General features: G+C 50.0%; 1 protein-coding gene and 1 non-coding gene across 2 annotated transcripts in view; both read left to right on the forward strand.

Annotated features, from left to right (window-relative positions):
* The window catches only part of LOC147698809 (E3 ubiquitin-protein ligase TTC3-like), a 1,497,644-nt gene that overhangs the window by 783,876 nt on the left and 693,165 nt on the right, over nucleotides 1-20,603 (forward strand). Inside the window, exon 27 of the mRNA XM_086935406.1 lies at nucleotides 3,656-3,976. Coding sequence (XP_086791532.1) covers nucleotides 3,656-3,976 — 321 coding nt within the window. The remainder of the gene's footprint in view (nucleotides 1-3,655; nucleotides 3,977-20,603) is intronic.
* On the forward strand, nucleotides 1,212-1,318 carry LOC147698810 (U6 spliceosomal RNA). The gene has a single exon (XR_015299503.1). It is a non-coding gene; the product is annotated as a U6 spliceosomal RNA (small nuclear RNA).

The raw sequence follows: 20,603 nt of genomic DNA on the forward strand, positions 1-20,603 counted from the left end.
GATGTACTATGCACTTTAGAAGCAGTAGCAATACCAGCGACTATCTACTTAATTACCCACTGTCCTTTATGCCAACTAGCAAGTATGGCGGCAATGAAGGCCCTCCACTTTTGTCTGTCGTGAGCAGCTTGCTGGACGGTGCACCAGGTTTGGTTCGGGGGTCTTCATTTCTGTTTTCACAGTTCACCTCCAGGTGTTCTTTGGTTTGCCTCTCTTCAACTTGCCTTCTGGGGTCCAGTAGAGAGCTGTTCTTGTGATGGAGTGTTGTTCTTTTCTGATGGGGAGCCCTATCCATCTTTTTCTCAGTATGACGGTGTCCATCCTGTGTTGCTTGTATCTAGTGAGCAGTTCTTGGTTGGAGATGGTTTGCTGATGGAAAATGTGCAGCATTCTTCTCAGGTTACGGGTGTAAAAGGCTGACAGTTTTATATCGCTTTCATCATCTGCCAGCATTTTGATTCATAAAAGAGTGTGGACAGAATGCAGCTCTGGGAAAGCATCAGCTTAGTGTTCATGCTGTACTGAGATGACCTCCACACATTGCTATTGCTCAGCATCTGAAGGCATTCCTGGCTTTGTTCGGTCTGCTCTTGATGTCACTTCTTCCCCCTCTCATATTTCTGATAGTACTGCCTAATTAGGTGAACTCTTCAGTCATGGCTAGGCCCTCTCCACCCACCTTGATTGGTGAAGGGTTTGGGATGTTGAGTGGCATGACTTCAAATTTATTCAGAGACCTTGTGTATAAGGACAAAGGTGCGAGCTCAAGTCAGACCATTAGTGCTCAAAGGGATATATGCACCACACATGCTACTAACGTGCAGACCTTACTAACTAGATATTCCATTCATGCTGAATGTTTCTGAGAAGTATCAAAGACCCTAGAAGGAAAAGCTTGTTCACGTTGAGAGATATCCCAGGAGAGTTATGGTTTATAGAAACGTTATCCACAAAATAGAGCAGTCCAAACGCTCAGGGTAAAGAGAATGTAGGAACTGTGGACCATGATGCAGAGAGTATGCTATTTCAAGAGGCAAGAAAAGTGCAATGACAGCTGATGTATTCTCTCTAGGTCTGCAAGCCCTGAACAAAAAACACTAGGCTACAAAATATTCTGGTTGTCAATACAAACACATGTGCACTATTGGAGAGTTGCCAGAAGAGAGGGGAGCCCACTGTAGGTTGGGCAGGGTTCATGCTTAGTCCTTGTTGTGCTAGGTTTATCGGCACATATTCTCAAATTGAAACTATACTGAGAAGATTAGGGTGGCCTCTGTGCAAGTAGGACACACAGATTTGAGAGGCATTCTATCCAGCCTAAATTGCAGCCTTGATTTATTGAGGAGTGAGCAGTTAACAGGAACCAAATACCCTGCAGTGGAAGACCCAAATACTATCACTTCATCTCTACCTTGCTCTACAATGATCACACTCAGTGGCCTCTCCTCAAAAACTAAAATAAGTGAAAAGACCAAACTATACCTGCTTTCAGCACTTAGATTCTCTCCAAAGGCACATGGAGCTTTGTGGTCAATTGACCCACTGCATCTCTGCTCTGCCATCTACTCACCACACCCATGTGCCTTGCCATTAAGAAAAAAATTAACAGACCCAGTCACAGCCACCCTCTTTATGTAGACTTGCTTTAGAAAGTACCCATGGTTCAGCTATAATGTGACCCTTTTGACATGCTGCTTCACCCCCTTGCTGTCCAAGCTGTTGTGTCCTAGGGCTCGCTTTGGTACTTAGAGCTATGGGACAGTTTACAACAGAGTGTCTCACGTTCGGCCTTGCTATCATGAAAAGGGCCTAGGGCAAGAACACCTACCTTGGACAAGGGACACCATGTCCCTCATGCCACAAAGTTTACACCACTACCTTTACCCTCACCTCATACTACCCACCTCACTTACTCCGCAAATACTTAGAACCCCATCCACATCCCTCTGACTAGCACATAGAGCCAATAGTACACATCTTCCAACTCGTGCTGCTTATTAGAGGCCCTGCTCTTACTCACAGCTGCAAGAGCTGCTATTGTCACACAACCCGAAAGACTTCATCACAGAAACATAGCTCACTCCCTCACACACCCTATAAGTCCTCTTATCTAAAGACTAAAATGTCCATTATGTAGTCTGCATGCTGGTGGGTGACTCCATGGTATCTAGATGTTTACCAGGCCCAATACCTTTACCAAACTAAAAAACATTCAAGTAATTTGCGTTCTTCACTTGCCTAATCCAACTCTCAGCATCCTGGGCACCCTCCTTTAATCTTATATACAAGAAGACCACCACTCTCCCATCCACATAGTCAAAAAGAAAACATAATAAAAGTCTGGTTAAAAACAAGAATACAAACACAGTAGTCATACTTTGGTCTGACACTTTTGTGTCAGTGTGGCATTATGATAGAACACTCTAGATTGGGGTAATAATGGCCCTGACCCTGATCTGTTTCTAGAAGGTTTTGATTGAAACAAGAGAATTACTGCTACTTTGGATATGGTGTGGGTATTGGTGATGCGCAGTCTGGTGACTCTTTGCTGGGCTTTGGGGAGGGGGTAAGGTTGATGCATTGGTCGAGTCTGAGTAGCAGTCACAAGCTTTTGAAACCCCAATTCTGGTGCAGTTGCCTCTTTGTCCCACATGTTGTTAGTAATGCATAGATGATATTGTTCTCTGACAGATTGGTATCATGGTGCTTGTTTTTGAATAGGGACTTCTCTGAATGTCTGCTACTCTTGTGTAGGTCTTTCTCTTGTTGTGCATTCCTTTGTTGTTGGCTTATGGTGCTGCTGCATGGGGCAATATTGGCCTTTTGATCTAAGTGGGATAAGACTTTGTTAGTTTCTGTCCCTTGAAGTGCAATTGAAGCTCTGTTTGTCCCATCATGACTCAAGCGTGGAGATAAGGAATATATGTGAAAGTAATGCTATATTTACTCAACAGCAATTTCAAAACTCTGAAGGCTTTTCCTCATGCGTAAGGATATTTCCTCCTTTTTGATGTACTTAGCTTTGATTGTAGCGCTTGGCTACTGCTTTGGTAGTCAACATAGGTAGATTGCGGGTGGAGGTTTTCAAATATGAGTCATCCTGGATGACAAGAAGTTGTATCTTGTTTTCGTTATTGATGTGATGTCTCTCCCCTGACTTACTGAATCAAAGTAACAAGATTACGGATCTGTAATTGTAGCAATAGTCATTGGTGTCTGTAGTATGATATTCCTTTACCTCAACTATTTCTTTCTAATGGTTTGGTTTTTGGACGTGGATGGTCCTTTCACATTTTCTTTTGGTGTAATAGATTATTCCCTCTTATATTAAGTCCCAAGAGTAAACTGGCCAATAGTTTTTGTCCCTGACAAGCAAAACTTGCTGTACTTGTGCACTTGCGATACCATCTTGGTCAGTTGAGCTATTGGACCTTTTCTCCAATGTTAAATTAGGCAGGTATGATCCTTCGCTCCATCAGATGCCTGCTCATGCAAAATGTATGGGTTACACGTTCCTGTATTAGTTTGTGTTTTTCTCTAACTGGCCTTGCACCATTCTTAAATGAAATAGAAATGTATGGGAGTTTATAAAATGTGTTGCGTTGTTTGTGAGTTTTAGTACTGTCTTACTGACTTACCATTTTATTTCCTGCAGATACTCCGTTCAAGCCATGCACTCCTGACCCTATACTTCAGCAAGTTATGGAAAATGCTGAAATTATTAAAAAGGGTGTACTTGATACCTCTCTACTTATTGATAGTTTGTTGCTGTGGCATGTAATAAGCAAAGAGGAGTATGCGACCTATTCCGCAAGCGCCATCAACTCCCCTCAAGATGAATTTATAGCGATACTTATTAACCATGTGAGCAGAAATAGCAATAAAGTTAAGACACGCATCTTTCTTCATTTGTTGGATGAGCTTCCTGAAGTTGACAGCAAACTACGCAGCTGGCTTAAGGAAATTAATAATATAGGTATGTATGTCAATGGCATGTTAGTGAAAGGTATAGCATTCATAGACCGGACTGTTGTAAAGAGAATACAGTTTTAAAAAGTTATTATCTACCATTTACAATGCCTTCATATTGAAAATATTACTGATGTGTGCCCTTTGTGAAGCAAATTTTTCTCCAAAAGTAAAAATTTGAATGAGAGTTCGAAAAATGCTGAAAAGGGATTGTTGCAACATTGGCCCTAATGTACAAAAATCTCATTCTTATTCTTAGTGGAGTCAGTGTTTTTGCACTAGTTGTTTGGATTCTGACCCTCATTTTGTCAGGTAACAGATCTACTAATCAGTCTCATTGCAAATTGTGGATTTGCTGGAGGTTACAATCCCCCCCTAACTAATGAATATTTATTACGTATGTGTTGAACCTTCTCCGGGTGCCTTTTAACGCTTGAATTAAAACATGCAAGGACAGTAGACCGATATTTCTTCATTATTTATTTGAAGGCTGTGCATATCCCTTAAAGGAACCATTGATTTTTTTTTTCCCTTTTTTAAAAAACTTTTCCTAGTAGGAATGATAAAGGGCCTGGCATTCACTATGCCCAGTGATGCCTTTTTCAAACCGTTACCATCCTAACTCTGAGGTCTGTCACAGATAAAGAGACAGCAGAGTGGATCTGAAAGTTTCCATTGTATTGCTCCTTCCCGCTACCAGATGGCGCTGTGTCGCTCTGCATTGGCTTCCTTCCCCCCTAAAAGTGATGAAGCGGAGCCGCATATAAGCACCTCCCCAGGGTGCCACCTTTTGATTTGTTTTCAGGGCTTTGAACAAGAATCTGGAGCTCCTTTCCCTTTTTTGTTAGTTTGACAATTTTTTCAAATTAAATTCAAGTGTGCAAGGGAACAGTGTCCCCACCTAAAACGCTAGGGTTCAAACTATGCCATAATCTGTCAACAGATGTAAGTGATGGACCTGCCTGAGGTGTGCCTCTGGTTTTTGGGGTATGTCATGACTTCACATCATGTGAGGAATGGGCCTACATGCAACCGAATGCTATCTTGGACCGTAAAGAGAAGCTATATGTCGCCGATCGGCGAAAGATGTTATGCTGTAACCTTTCCAGCTTCTGAAGCTGATCTTGCAACAGGTCCTCTTCATGGTCAAGGTCATCTAGTAAGTCCAAATCAAGGTGGCAGCACAAGAAGGCAAAATCAAATACAACAAGATAAGTCACAAGGACATCATGGTGCATCTCAATTTTGCACCTGGTCTCCGATTGAGGAGCCAGTTGCTCAGTTGATCCCAATCTCTATTCGCTTGCCAGATGGCTCTTTGAGTAGTAGCGGTCCTGGTAACACCAAGTTTAGTAGGCAGTGGTCGAGGCTCTTGAAGAGCCCCAGCCTTCCCTCTCTAATTCCGAGGGGATTTTCTCTGGGAAAGAACGCGGAGGAAAGCTACTCAGCCCTTTGTCAGCAGATTCTGGAGTCCCTGGACAAGGTGGCTCCGTTACGAAAGACAAAGGATAGACCTAAGAGGGCTTTTCCCTGGTTCTCTAGTGATCTTCTTCAACAGAAACTACGCTGTAAACAGACAGAGAGAGCCTGGAGAAAGCACTATCTTGAACTGGACAAACTGGCCTATAAAAAGTCTCTTTTAGACTACAAGGCACAGATTAAGTGTGCTAAAGCTAAGTATCTGGATGTCACACTGGCCCAGGTGTTCAAATCTCAGACCTTGTTTAAGATTGTTAATAATCTCTCTAATCCTGCCTGTGCCATGAATACCATCCCAGCCTCTCAGGTGCTTTGCGACTCCCTGGCTACCGCCTTTGAAGATAAAATCACGAATATCCTGAACGGCCTCTCGGCCTCGTGTTAGTCTGGCATGTCATCTGTCCCAGAATCCGTTCGGACGGCCGTTCTTGTTGTCTCCGAGCTGGAACTGGCACAGTCTCAGCTGACCTGCTTCCCTCCCCCTTCCTATGAAGACTTCTATCTGTTGGCGAACAGCGTGTCTTCTGGGTCCCCTTTGGATCCGTTACCCCATAGGTTCTGGAAGGTACGTCAGGAGGAATTGTTTTTCCCCCTTTACTCCATCTGTTGCCAGTCCCTCACTACGGCTATGGTTCCGGACTGCTGGAAGCTGGCAGTGGTTTCTCCCTTGCTTAAGAAGGCCTCTTTGGACCCCCTGTGCCCGGCGAATTATCGACCTATCTCGCTGTTGCCTTTCCCTGTAAAGATTCTGGAGAAACTGGTCACAAGGGTTCTTTCCAGCTTTCTTGAAACCAATGCCTGCCTGGACATGGCCCAATTCGGCTTCAGGCCGGCCCATGGCACGGAGTCTGCGCTGGTGACCGTTTTGGACGATCTGCGTTCGCGAGTCGACATGGGACGAGCAGCGTTTTTAGTGCTGCTCGACATGTCGGCTGTGTTCGACAGGGTCAATCATGCTATGTTACTAAGCAGGCTTCGGAATATTGGGGTGACCAGCCTGGCCCTGGACTGGCTGACTTCTTATCTTTGTAATCGGCAGCAAGCAGTGGCTCTGCAGCCTTTTCGGTCTGGTACTAGCAAGGTGGAACAGGGTGTTCCCCAAGGCTTGGCGATTAGCCCTATTTTATTTAACCTGTACCTCTGCCCACTGATTAGATTGATCAAATCTTTCGGCATATCAGTCATCAATTATGCCGATGACACCCAACTCATCTTCTCCTTCGAGGGTAGTGATGCAGTTTCTAGGGAAACATTTCATCACTGCATGACTTCCACGGCGGATTGGCTACGCCAAAATTCTCTTCAGTTTAATGGGTCAAAAACTGAGGTACTGCACTGTTCTTTGGATCGCACGCCTCGCCCCCTGCCTGAGGAGTTTTGGCCTACTTCTATTCTAGGCACAGTGGCCGCAGCATAGTTTGCTCGTAATTTGGGTGTCATGTTTGGGCCAAGTCTTCAGCTGGACGCTTTTGTTAATAAAACCACTGCGACATGCATGCTGCTGCTTCGCACTCTGCGGAAAGTCCTCCCTTTACTTCCTCCTTTGGCAAGACCTGAAGTAGTGCGCAGTATCATTCTCAGTAGGCTCGACTACTGCAATGCGCTGCTTCTGGGAGCCCCTAACATTCTGATTATGAAGCTGCAGCGTGTTCAGAATATGGCAGCTAAGTTGGCTCTTTCTCGTCCACGCTCCAAGTCCTCTTCCCTTGCACTTTCGTGTAGGAGAGTAGGGTCTGCAATCCTATGATCACCCAGATTTTTTGCTTTTGTTTCACTGGTTTACGACTTTCTCTGGCTGTGGGCCTGCCAATCAGGCCCACAGCCTGGCTGTTCTCTCTCTAAATTACGACATGTACCCTAGGTGCATTTACCAATTGGTACTGGGCCACCTTATCAGACCCTGTAACTCAGGGCATAGGTGTACCCAGGGCTGCCAGGGGCTGCAGCATGTATTATGCCACCCCTGGCTGGCCTCCTAAATTTGACACAACTGGCTGCATGACAGCTGGGGCAAAGTCGTGTAATCACCCTTTGCTGTAGGTGTAGTATACCTATACCTAACCCTAAAATGGACACACAGATTCCTATCAGTCACTCCTATGGCAGGCCTTGACAATCCTGAAGGCAGAGTGCTTGGAATCGTGTGAGATGGTGCTCTGGCATGAGCTGAGCCCGTCTGCAGCTTGCGGAATCAAGTCCTAATAGCTGTTCCATGATAACGCATACCATATACTCTTAAGTGCATTATAATCCTCGCGGTTAAATGCTATCTTTGGTATTGCTTTATCAAAAAATGTCGAGTAAGGTGTCATACGAATTGGAATACTAACCCCTCGCCAATTCTGGCGACGGGGTTAGCATTCCACCCTTCTAGAGGGACACGACATGTATGTAACTGTGAACCCCGGTTAAAGTTAAACGAAGCCTCAGCTCCACAAAATGGATGCTGCCACCACAGACACGAGTCTGACCCCCTGCAGCTGGGAGTCCTTCCAGCGAGGGGAGCCTGGACAAAGGGTTTCCTGTCAGGGGCGGTGCTAGCACCGTCCCAGACATGGTTTTGTGTATCCTGGGTAGGCAGGGCTTTTCAGGAAGGTGACTGCTGAGTGGCACCCCGGTGCTCACTACGCATAGGCCGGTCAGAACCAGTTCCAGGGGCACACCAGCCCCTGGCCTTGGGAAAGTCCGGCATGGCAGAGGGGTGTAACCACCCCCCTCCTAGTCCCACCCATAGGCAGGACCTAGTCCCCGGGTCAGCCCCCTTTTTTAGTATAAAGATGGGAGCGGGCCCCCTGTTCAAATTAGATCATCTTTGGAATCAAGACACGACTTTCTTCGAAAGGACATCAAGATTTCTTCTTCAAGATTCTCCCTTGTGGCTAAGGAGTAGTCACCCTGCATCAAGCGGGCACCATCCTAAGAACACTGCGGTCTGCTGCAAGTCCTTCTTCACGAATCCGACGACCCAGCTCGACGAGACCCGGCTTCCCTGGCACCTCTGACCTCTACTCACCTCTACAGCAAAGCTGAGAACAGTGAGTGCGACGAGACCTCGAGGGACCGACGATCGCCAAGACTGCACGACTTCTTTGCAACAAGCCCACCGTGTGCTCCACTGGTGAGTGCTTTGGGGTCCGAGAAGCCCCAACCCTGAGCAGCTCCAGCACCGAAGATCAGCCCTCCAGCATCTCCACGATCTGCGTGGGGCCCTTCTGCTTTTGCGTGCTCACCGCGCTGTGTGGCTACTAGCCGGCTGGCTTGTGGCCTTCTTCACGACGCCCGACGACATCACTGCTGCTGGTCTGGTTGCTCCCGACTGGCCCTTGCTTCCTTCTTCAAGAGAGGCACCCCGGACCCTCCTGGTCCACTCCAGACGCCATTTTGAGTCCACCGCGTGGGCTTGAATTTGCCAAGGCTTTGTTGCCCAATCCTGGGTCCAGCGACGCCGACAGCTTCATCCATCGTGGGACAGCTCGCTCCTCCATCCTGGTCGCCGACAACGCCTCCTGGTCCGTGAGATCTGTGAACACAGCGTCACCCACTCACCTAGTCGAGGTGGCTACCATCCGGTGCCCTCCTGGTGCCCACTGACTACTGGCTAGTAGTCTCGAACTTGGTCCCCTCTGCTTTCAGGTGTCATCCTCCTTCGATCCAGGCTTGGATCCATCGAACTTTCTTCACTGGTCGCCTGCCAGCAACTTCTTTCTTCCAGGCTCCTGGTCCGTCTACGAGGATTCCCGACGTCTTTTGAGACATATGCAGCTGCAGCCCCTGGGCTAGGTAACTTCGGCATTTAGGTGCCCCAGCATAGCCTCACTATCCAAGGGTCAGAATCCACTTTCGTTTTCCTCCTACCAGGTCGGGTTCGCCCGAGAACACTAACTTTGTCATTACTAGCTACCATAGACTTTGTCCCGCATCACGCGTGAGAGTGCACACTCTGCACCCGAGCCCCCTGGGTCTCCTAGAAGTAATCTAACGATTCTATAGTCAAGTCCTAGCGATTCCAAAGGCTATTAGTACTGTACTTACCTGCTAGTAATTTCGCATTCCACTTTCAGAGTATATGGTTTTCCGTGCCCCTCGGGCATTTGTATATACTGTGCTAACTTAAGTATTTTCATAAGAGTTTTGTGTTGTGCTTAGTACCCTGTCCTCATAAAGAGTACAGGGCTGTTGTGATTCTTAATAAATATCTTGTTTATTTTCATAACACTTGTGTGGTGTCCTTTCACTTGGTATTCAAGGGGTATATGTGTGGTAAACAGCTGGCTTAACACACCCTCTCGAGTCTTTAGCCTTAGACTGCTCGTATCCACGCTACTAGGATAGCTGGTCTATAAGGTTGACTTACAACCAATCATCAATAAGGGTTGCTGGACTGATACATAGTGTTCACTAGAATAGTGAGCAATGCATATCAGGCCACCTTCTCACATTGGTGAACAGCGGTTGGGATTTGAGCTTGCTGTTGTTTTACCACACGTATCCTAAGAATATCTTGTTGAAAGATCACATAAGTACTGTTAGTACATATAACTAAGCTTAGAATACTCTGAGTTCTACTGAACCAGCTGTTGCAGCTCCTCAAGGCTTAGCACGCCTTGGCTGCAACTCTTAGCAAGGGATCAGTAGGCAAACACATAGTGTAGGTAGGTGCATCACTTACACCACACTAGAAACAGTATGTCAGACAAAGGAGGAAACTCTGAGTCTCCCCTTGTGTCAGTGGACCCTCCACAGGTCCTCCCTTCCAGATATACTGTGCTTAGCTTCCATGAGTTACGACAAGTGTGTACCTCTAGGAAGATTAAGCAGGGGTCTAACCCCACAACTTCCTTTCTGATTGGTCTCTTAGAGACTTATGATGCCAGAAAAGCTGAGAAACTTCTTAGCTCTTCTAATCCAGATGGAGGTATGCCTCCCCTTGAGGGAACCAGAGGAGACCCTGACCTAATCCACCTCTCAGCTGAGAATGAAGAGGGGGAGGAGGATGAGGATCCCTCTGGGGATGAGGCAGATAAGGGACAGGTAGAAGTCAGCAGACTAACCAGGTCCAACTTAAGCAGGCATGAGAATGGTACTAGGGGACCCCTGGGGCCACTCTCAGGCCAGCTTAACATTGGGAATGGACGAGTTAGGTCTCTATCAAGAGGCTCTAACAGATCCCTTCGAACCAATGGCTCTCACAACTCTTCTCACAGAGGGATGAATTCCCCTCAGAGGAGAGTGTATGAAGCTGAAGAAAGGGCAGTCAAACTGAGGATTGAAAGGGAAGAACTTGCCCTGGCCAAAGAGAGACTTGCCTTTGCTAGAGAGCAACAGTTAAGTGGGGTAGTCCCCACTGGTGGCAGCAATATACCTAGCAATAGGGAAAGGAGTTTTGATACAAAACACCTGGGTAAGATAGTGCCCCCCTTTAAACAAGGGGATGACATCCACAAATGGATTACTGCTTTGGAGAGGGCCTGCACTGTGCAGGGTGTTCCCCAGAGTCAGTGGGCAGCTATCTTGTGGCTCTCCTTTGAAGGTAAAGGAAGAGACAAGCTCCTCACTACTAGAGTGGAGGATGCTAACAATTACCAAATCTTGAAAAATACACTGATTGATGGGTTTGGCCTAACCACTGAGCAGTACAGGTTGCTGTTCAGGGATACCCAGAAAACTCAGTCTCAAGATTGGTTTGACTTTGTAGATTGTGCCACTAAGGCTTTGGAGGGCTGGTTGCTGGGCAGTAAGGTTACTGATTATACAGGATTGTACAATTTGATCATGAGAGAACAAATTTTAAACAATTGTCAGAACCAGTTGTTGCATCAGCATCTTGTTGACTCAGATCTGACCTCTCCTCAAGAATTGGGAAAGAAGGCAGACAGATGGGTCAGAACAAGAGTTAAACAGAACCAGGGCCAGAATCAAGGTGGTCAGAAGAAAGCAGACCAGAAGGGTAAAGATTCTAAGGGGGAACAAAATGACCAGAAGTCTTCGACAGGTCCCCAACAACCCAAAGAGAGTGGGGGTCAGGCTCCCCAGAAGAAGAAAAACCAAGAAGGCCAATCTAAAAGGTGGTGCCAATACTGCAAAAGTAAAACTCACTGGTTTAGTGAGTGCACCAAGAAAGGAGGAGGGCAGACTCCTGCCACTGCAGCCCCTAAGGCTCCTGTGCCCCCTAGTACAGTCAGCAGTGGTAGTGCACCTCCCAAGGGTTCTGAGGGGTGTGACAACTTAGTTGGTACACTCACTCAGGCTGTCCTTGTTTGTACAGGGGATGTGGATATGTCCCCTGATATAAGTCCCAAAACTTTGGGCAAATACAGACAGACACCTTTCATTAATGGAAAAATGGCTCAGGCCTATAGGGACACTTGTGCCAGTGTCACCATGGTGACACCTAACTTTGTGGACCCTGGACAGATCATGCCAGGTACAGAATTCCTGGTGACCAATGCAAGCAATGTCACTACCAATCACAGTATGGCAATTGTAGCTTTCTCCTGGGGAGGGGTAACTGGCCAAAAGAAGGTTGTAGTTAGTTCAGACCTCCCAGTGGATTGTTTGTTGGGCAATGATTTGGAGTCATCACAATGGTCAGAAGTGGAGCAGAGGACTCACATGGAAATGTTAGGCTTGCCAGCACATGTGTTTGCTGTGACCAGGTCACAGGTCAGGAAATGCCCCACTGAACAGGTGCTGGATCCTGGAACAATGGACCAGACACCTCCCAAGAAGAAGAGCAGTAGGGTTAAGGCTGTGCCTTCCCCCTTGCCCCAGGTTGAGGATCAAGTCTCAGAGGAGGCTGACCTACAGGAATTGAGGGAAACTGAGCCCAGAGAGTTTGAACTTGATCAAGTTGAATTCTTGGGTTCAGGGGGACCCTCAAGGGAAGACCTGGGGAAGGACCAGTTAGGCTGCCCTTCTCTTGAACCCCTCAGACAGCAGGCTGCTGCTGAGGCTGCTGGGAACGCCACAGGTACCCACAAGGTATACTGGGAAGATGGACTCCTGTACACTGAGTCAAGAGACCCCAAGCCTGGCATGACCAGGAGGCTGGTTGTACCCTTGTCTCAGAGAGGTTTCCTACTTACCTTGGCCCATGAGATTCCCTTAGCAGGTCACTTAGGCCAGACAAAGACTTGGGACAGGCTTGTCTCACACTTTCACTGGCCTCACATGAATGAGGATACCAAGGAGTTTTGTCGCTCCTGTGTCACTTGCCAAGCCAGTGGTAAGTCAGGTGGCACAACAAAGGCCCCCCTTATACCAATGCCTGTGATGGGGGTGCCCTTTGAAAGAGTGGGTATTGACATTGTTGGTCCAATGGAACCCCAGACAGCATCAGGGCACAAGTTTATACTGGTGGTAGTGGATCATGCCACCAGGTATCCTGAAGCTATTCCACTTAGGACCACTACATCACCTGTAGTGGCAAGGGCCCTAGTTGGAGTGTTCTCCAGAGTGGGCTTCCCTAAGGAGGTTGTCTCTGACAGAGGTGCAAACTTCATGTCAAGCTACTTAACTGCTATGTGGAAGGAATGTGGTGTCAATTACAAATTCACTACACCCTATCATCCACAATGCAATGGGCTTGTTGAAAGGTTCAACAGGACCCTAAAAGGGATGATTCATGGACTACCTGAAAAGCTCAGGCGTAGATGGGATGTCCTGATTCCCTGCCTTCTGTTTGCTTACAGAGAGGTCCCACAAAAGGGGGTTGGCTACAGCCCTTTTGAACTTTTGTATGGGCATCCTGTGAGAGGCCCCCTGTGTTTGGTGAAGGAAGGATGGGAGAGACCTCTCAAAAAGCCTGCTACCAGCATAGTGGACTATGTACTTGGTCTCCGCTCCAGGATGACTGAGTATATGGAGAAGGCATCTGAAAACCTTAAGGCCAGTCAACAACTTCAAAAAGCTTGGCATGACCAAAAGGCTGTCCTGACTGTTTATCAGCCTGGACAGAAGGTGTGGGTGTTGGAGCCAGTGGCCCCAGCAGCACTCAAAGACAAATGGTCTGGGCCCCACACAATTCTTGAGCAAAAGGGAGAGGTCACCTACCTGGTGGACCTTGGAACTCCCAGGAACCCCCACAGGGTGCTCCATGTCAACAGGCTCAAAGCATATGTCGACAGGAAGGACATGAGCTTGCTCATGGCCATAGATGAGGGACAGGAGGAAGAGAGTGACCCTCTCCCAGACCTGCTCACTCAGAATCCTGATGATGGGTCAGTAGATGGTGTTGAGTATCATACATCAAAGGAGCCTGTATAGGGATTAAGAAGATTGGTGATCTTCCGGTGAAGGTCTTGGGGAGATCTAGCCTAGAGCGAGTGACTGAATGTATCTAGTATCGGGAACATTAACCATGAAACGGAATGTATGGGGGGGGGAGCCGGCAGGTAATCGACATAGGTTGCAATGCAGCAATGGGCGTTGTGAGAGAGTGGTCTAAACGTCTGAAACTACGTATCTGCCAATGTGTCGTCTGGGCAGGTGTTAGTTGGGGAGTCCTGAGTCTCGGGGATTTTGATATCAGGGGAGGAGGAACGCTCCCGCATCCTAGACCATTGTAGGAAAGGCTCCCAAATATCTCTTGTTCTGAAGGCAGTGGGCACTAAGTCCCAGAAATTTCACAGTTGTGTATGTCCATAGCTCACGTCTGTCAGCCATGCTTTCAACGTCGGTATTTTGCGTCTATTCCACTTCATGGCAATTTGTCTTCTAGTATACAAGAGTAGTAGAGCATGTAACTTTCGTTTCTGTGGTTCGGTGCTGTGGACCAGGCCTAGTAAACCAAGATGTGGCATTATGTCGTCATGTCTACCAATTGTTTGGTCGACGGCTAGGAATATATCCGACCAGTATTGTTCCAGTTGCGGGCAGCTCCAGGCCACGTGTAGAAACGTGGCTGGCTCCCACCCACATCTCCAGCTGCAAGCGTTTGGTCTTAACCCCATTCGATGTCGGCCAATGGGCGTCCTATAGTATCTGTGTAGGAATTTAAAATGAATAAGGCGCAGTTTATAATTGGGGGAAAGATCCAGTAATTGTTTGCAGCAGAAGTTCCATTGATCTTCGTCCATCGGAGGATCTAACACTACATTCCAGAGCTCTAGGGACCTTGGTCTAACTACGGGGGCTTGATCTTGCATCGCCACATACAATCTAGTTACTAGTTTTTTGGAGGTAGCTCTAGCCAGTATCCCCTGTAGTGCCTGCAGTGGGGGGGGGGGGGGGGGGGAGGGGGGGGGGTTCCGGGAAGCTTTCATGTAGTGATTGGCACGCCATTTTTAATCTATAATATGTGAACTTTTCTAGGAATGGGACTTCTGCTCCGTCTATGCCCGAAGGTGGGGGACGAAAGGTGCCATCTAGATATAGGTCCGCGAAGGTCAGCAGCTGTGTTCCATCGAGTGTTGGGAATCCGCCCACCCATCTCCAGGCATGCCAACATTGGGTTGTCGCAGAGTGGTTTTGCGGGTGCGTACATGTGTGTCAGGTTTGCCCATCAGTGCCTTTAATGCCTCGGGCTGACCATGATGACAAGTCGTGCCCCGACTGCCGGGCCTTGACGTCGAAGGCTAGACGGGAGCGGTCCCGTAAGCTGCTCGAGCTCCGGCAGTAGGCTCTGAAGGCATTCCTTCCCTCTGTCCGGGGAAATGCAGTGCCTGTGTTCACAGACAACACCACCGCCATGCGGTATTGCAACAAACAGAGCGGGGTGGGGTCGTGGACCCTTTGTCAGGAGGCTCTGCACCGCTGGACTTGGCTGGAACGCCAGGGCATCACCCTCGTGGTTCAACACTTGGCAGGGTCTCTTAACGCCAGGGCGCGGCAAACTCAGCCGTCGGTGCATGATGGATCACGAATGGCGTCTGAACTCGGACGTGTCACAGGGTCTCTTTCAGCAGTGGGGTGAGCCTTGGTTAGATCTATTCATCACCGAAGAGAACACGTAATGTCATCAGTTCTGTGCTTGGAATTTCCAAGGCGGCACTCGCTCGGCGACGCTTTTCATCGCGAGTGGGGCTGCGGTCTGTTGTGCGCCTTTCCGCCTATACCACTTCTGCCCAGAGTGCTGAAGAAGATCAGGCGAGTCCTGGCCCAAGTCATCCTTGTGGCTCCGGACTGGGCACGAAGATACTGGTATCCCGAGCTACTCAGCATGTCAGTCGATCCCCCAATTTGTCTGCCTCTTCAGGAGGAGCTTCTGTCGCAGCAGCAGGGGACGGTCCTCCACCCGAACCTGTCCAGCCTCAACCTCCATGCGTTGAGATTGAGCGGCGACAGTTGAGGCCATTTGACTTGCCTCCTGAAGTCTGTGATGTAATTCTAGCAGCCAGGCGTCCCTCCACAAAATCGGTATACGCCTGCAGGTGGAACAAATTTGTGGCATGGTGCACAACAAAGGCTGTGGATTCGCTCTCTGCCCCTCTTTCTGAGGTTCTCCTCTTTCTTCTTTCTCTTACCCAGCAAGGCTCTGCTCTGGCTACTATCAAGGGCTACCTCTCTGCCATTTCCGCCTTCTTAAAGTTACCTGATCAGCCCTCTCTTTTCAAGTCCCCGGTTGTAAATAGGTTCTTGAAGGGCATCACTCACGTTTCCTCCTGTTCCTTTCGTGATGCCTCAGTGGGACTTAAACCTGGTTCTTACCTATTTGATGTGCGCTCCTTTTGAGCCACTTCACAATTGCCCTCTTCGTCTTCTTACTCTTAAGACTGCATTCCTGGATGCCCTCACCTCTGCCATTAGAGTGAGTGAGCTCCAGGCTTTATCTTCTCAACCTCCTTTCCTTTCTGTCCATCCGGACAAAGTTGTCTTGAGGATGCGTCCCTCTTTCCTGCCCAAGGTAGTCACAGCCTTCCACATCGGGCAGTCCATCACCTTGAACCTTCTTTCCACCTCCGCATCCCTCGAAAGAGGAAGAGAGGCTCCACCGTCTGGACCAAAAACGTGCGCTCTCGTACTATCTGGACCGGACACGCCAGTTCTGGGTGGATGACCAACTCCTTGTTGGTTACGTGGGTGCTAAAAAGGGTCGGGCGGTGCACAAACGGGCCATTTCTCGATGGGTCGTCTTATGCATCAAGGCTTGTTATTCACTGGCTAAAAAGGAGCCTCCTGTGTGGCTACGTGCCCATTTTACTCCGGCCACGGCGGCTACTACTACCCTGTGTCGGGGACATCTGTCAGGCAGCTATGTGGGCCTCGCAGCACACATTCGCTAGACACTACTGCCTGGACAGCCAAGTCCGGAGAGATGGCTTTTTCGGCTCTTCCGTTTTCCAGGACTTTCTGGTGTGATCATTGGTTCGCAGACCCACCACCGGGGTTGGTATTGCTGGGGTATCTAATCTAAGGTAAGGAATCTAATACTAACCTTTTTCTTTCAGTTGCACAAGCTACTTCCCTTCGGTAACGATATATCTGTAAGAAACAGTAGTTAGTATTAGATTCCTTACCGCCCCACCCATCCTCCCCGTTCAGCGAACCGATATCTAGGGTTAAGGTACATCCCTTTGAGGGCCCCAGTTTTATGGCACCAGTGTGGGTTTTTATCATGGCTCTGCGTTTCTGGCGTGGAAAAGCAGTGTATAAGAACTGACATCAGCGCGCGAGGGCTGCGTCGAAGTACTCCGATGACGTCATCCCGGTGCTGACGACGGACGCGGAGCTGCAGACGCCGCCTATTGATGCGAAGGGGTACTGCTACGCAAAAATTTCCGGATCCAGACTGACGCCTAGGGATATTCTAAGGTAAGGAATCTAATACTAACTACTGTTTCTTACAGATATATCGTTACCGAAGGTAAGTAACTTGTGCAACAGGACTACACCATTTAGGAAAACACAACAACATTATGTTGCTTTTTCCAAGTCCCATTACTTTTTGTTGCTTTTTCCAAGCCCCATCAAGATAAGGCCCTGTCTAAATCGGGTATTGCCTGATAGATCGTGAGATTCATTGAGACATAATGTGCTAAAGCTGAGAGGATTTTGACCAGTCCTCCTAGAGACCACTCCACCAGGAAACAGGAGCATCTGATAGACTACTAGCCGCAGATTCCTTCACGTAGAATTATCCCAGGCGTGACACTGAATCCGGAAACTTTTTGCCACAGCATCCATGCACGCCGGAGGCGGGCCGCACCACGCCACTCCGCCCAGGCATCGTCTGCGTATGTGACGTCTGCGAGATCACACAAGACGCGCCACGGCGTGCCCACGTCAGTTTTTTCCTTTTCCGCATGCAACGCGGATCCGGTCCTTCGGGCCTGTTTGGGCCCCCTTTTTCTTTTCCCTTTCTCTTGGTGGAACAGTGGGCGAATGCTTTCAGGCTTCTTATGTCGGCGACGGACCCTCACCTCATTTGTATCTGGTGTTTGGGGGAGGCTCACTGCGCCACTGATTGTCCAGAGTGGCGACAGTTGAAGCTGAAGTCGCGGCGGGAGCACCGGATGAAACTCCTCTCGGCATGTCCCTCCAGGTCGGCATCCTCCCCTAGATCTTCTACAGCAGACAGCTTCAGATACAGCCGTGGTCGTCGTCGCCCTTCTTCAATGTCGCGTGGGCGTCACTCCTCGGTGGGTAATTCTCGCAGTTTATCCCCGGAGGCTGGTTTCCGGCCTGCCGGGGCATGGGCTCTCTGCGGGTAATGTGGCCCACGTGCTGTCCTATCCACTGTTTCCCGGTGTTGGGGCATCGAGAGTCCAAATGGAAGCATACACAGCGGCTTTGCAGGCCTCGCTGGCGTCTCCTCCTCGCCCTGGGGAGTTTGCGGCTCCCCTGCCTTGCGCGGGCCCTCCACAGCACCGGCACCGACTGGTTCGGATCCAGACTTGAGGATGTGGTGCTGTTGGGGTGCAGCTCCTCTGGGGCACCTCCTTCATGCCACGGCGTCTCTGCCTCGCCGCAAACTCCTGTGGGAGTCCCTGTGGCGTCGCAAGAGGTCGCCGGGGCTCGGGTTGCATCCCCGAGCCCCTATCGGTCCTTTGACAAGGTGGTCCTGTCTTAGGCCGAGGTGACGTCGCTACGGCGCCGGCAGCAGCTGGTCCGTGCGGAGCCACAGGGGTCGGCGGCCCCTCCTCTTCCCGCTCTGGGTCGAGGCCGGATGAGGACTCCTCGTCCCTCTCTGGTCCCCTCTTGCTCCTTCCCGCTGGCGGCTGCCTCGAGTGGATGGCTAAATCGTCTCTGGCGCCGCCACATGAGTTGCCGAGCTATCTACGCCTCATTCTGGGCCGCGGCTGGTGGAGGACTTTGTGTCACTCCCCAGGGCTGTCTCGTTCCCCCATGCAGGTGCCTACCTCGACGGAGGTCGGGTCGGCGTTGTTCCGGCACGACCCGTGCCGGTTCGACTCCAGCCCCACTCCGGTCTCGAGTGCGGGATGACTTGGTAGACTCTTGTCCAGTGACGCCAGAGGGTGTCCTGCCTCAGGCGGTAGACGCTACGGATCCGCACAGGGGTCGTACCACGGATTAGTCTTCAGATGCTCCCTCTTCCCCGGAGGCAGACTTTATTTTGGTGTCGTCCTCTCCAGAGACTGGCCAACGTGTGGTGTCTTTTTCACCGACGTCGAAGGGCGGTTCCCCACCCTTCCTGAGGCAGAGGTGTTCGTCTGAAGAGAGGCAGTTCCCTCATTCCTCGGCTCCCCCTGGCTTCCAGGTCTTGCTCCTACCTGTCCCACTTGGCCTCGGCTGCCTTAGTTTGCAGCCGTCTCCCACGGAGGAGCTGCTTTTTCCGCGGCTGGGCCCTAAGGAAGCAGGTGCGGCCTTCGCTCATGCGGTGTCCACGGTTGTGGGCATCCTGCGCATGGGTGACCCGGTGGCTCACCTTCCGGCGGACCACCTCTTGGAGGTCCTCCACCAGGGCTCTGGTGGGAGGGAAATCTTTCTCCCCTTTGAAGGTTCTGTCCTTTTTTCCTTTACTGGTGCTTGGAGGCATCCTGCCTCAGGGGACCCGGTGCCTCAACATCTTTTGCACCAGCACCTCCCGACGCCACGTGACCCGGAGTTTCTGTCCCTTCACCCCTTGGCTGCCAGCCTCCTTTTGCGCACCGCCTTCCCCTCCCTGCCGCCACTGTTGACTCCACCGTCCCAGGAGGCCCGCTGGCTGGACTCTTAGGGGCCCAACATGTTTGCCTCGACCAGCGCTGTCCTGCGTGCCCTTAACACCTTGCGTTTTCTGGCTAGGGCCTCCTCCTGTTAGTGGGACTCAGCTGAGTCTCCAGGATCTGCAGCGCCCTAGGAGCCTGGTCAGGTGGACTTGCGGCATCATGCGTCGGATGCCCGGGAGCTTGCGGCATTCATTCTCCGCTCTTCCCTGGACATCTCAGAGGTGCTGGGCCGGGCCATGGCTTCCTCAGTCACTCTCCATCGCCATGCTTGGCTTCGGGACGGGGAATTCCCTGAGAATATTCGGGAGAGACTGCCATTTGACGGTACCATGTTGTTCCATGCCCCGGCGGACTCCGCCATCCAGAGACTCTTGGCGGGTCTCCGCCCTCCTCCTCTTCCTCCTCCTCCACCTTATCGTCCTCCATCCCCTTCTCAGTGACTCGTGAGTTGGGCTGCTTCTGGGCCTTCCTAGGCCGCTTGTTCTAGCTGTGGAGTGGGTTTTTCTGGCCATTGCGTCCTCTCAGGACTTTGGCATTGTTAGCTGCTGGACGGCCCGTTTGTTAATTATGTGTATGTTATTGCGCAGACTTGGCCTTCTGCTTCGTTGGGCTGCTTGTCAAGCCTTTTGCGGGGTGTTTTTTACCCCGTGCCTCTTTTGTTTTTTCCCCTGCTGTGGAAGTTCTTCCAAAGAGGGTTCCCATAGTTTGGGACTTACCGTACCCTTGTGGGGTAGTGGTAGCTGTTATGTGGCTTGCGTACTGCTTGGGGGTTCTGGTCGCCTTCGGGTGCCTGTTCTCCATGGTGCTTTGCGATTGCCCTTGCTGCTTGAGGTCGTCTTAGTGGTCGCTCGTAGTGGTGTGCCTGGGCTACATCTCCTCTCCCGACTCCTTTCCTGAGGTCTTGGGTGCTCATGGGTTCTCTCTTGCCAGGCGATGCCTATTCTCGTTCCAGGGGCCTCGGGCTGCTCCTCTTGCTTCTGGCGACTTGCCTGCCGGTGCTGTCCTAGCTGGCAGATGGCTGTCCTTCTGGAGTGTGTTCGCCTTCTT

This window comes from Lissotriton vulgaris, chromosome 8, assembly GCF_964263255.1.
Source record: "Lissotriton vulgaris chromosome 8, aLisVul1.2, whole genome shotgun sequence".
Lineage (NCBI taxonomy): Eukaryota > Metazoa > Chordata > Amphibia > Caudata > Salamandridae > Lissotriton > Lissotriton vulgaris.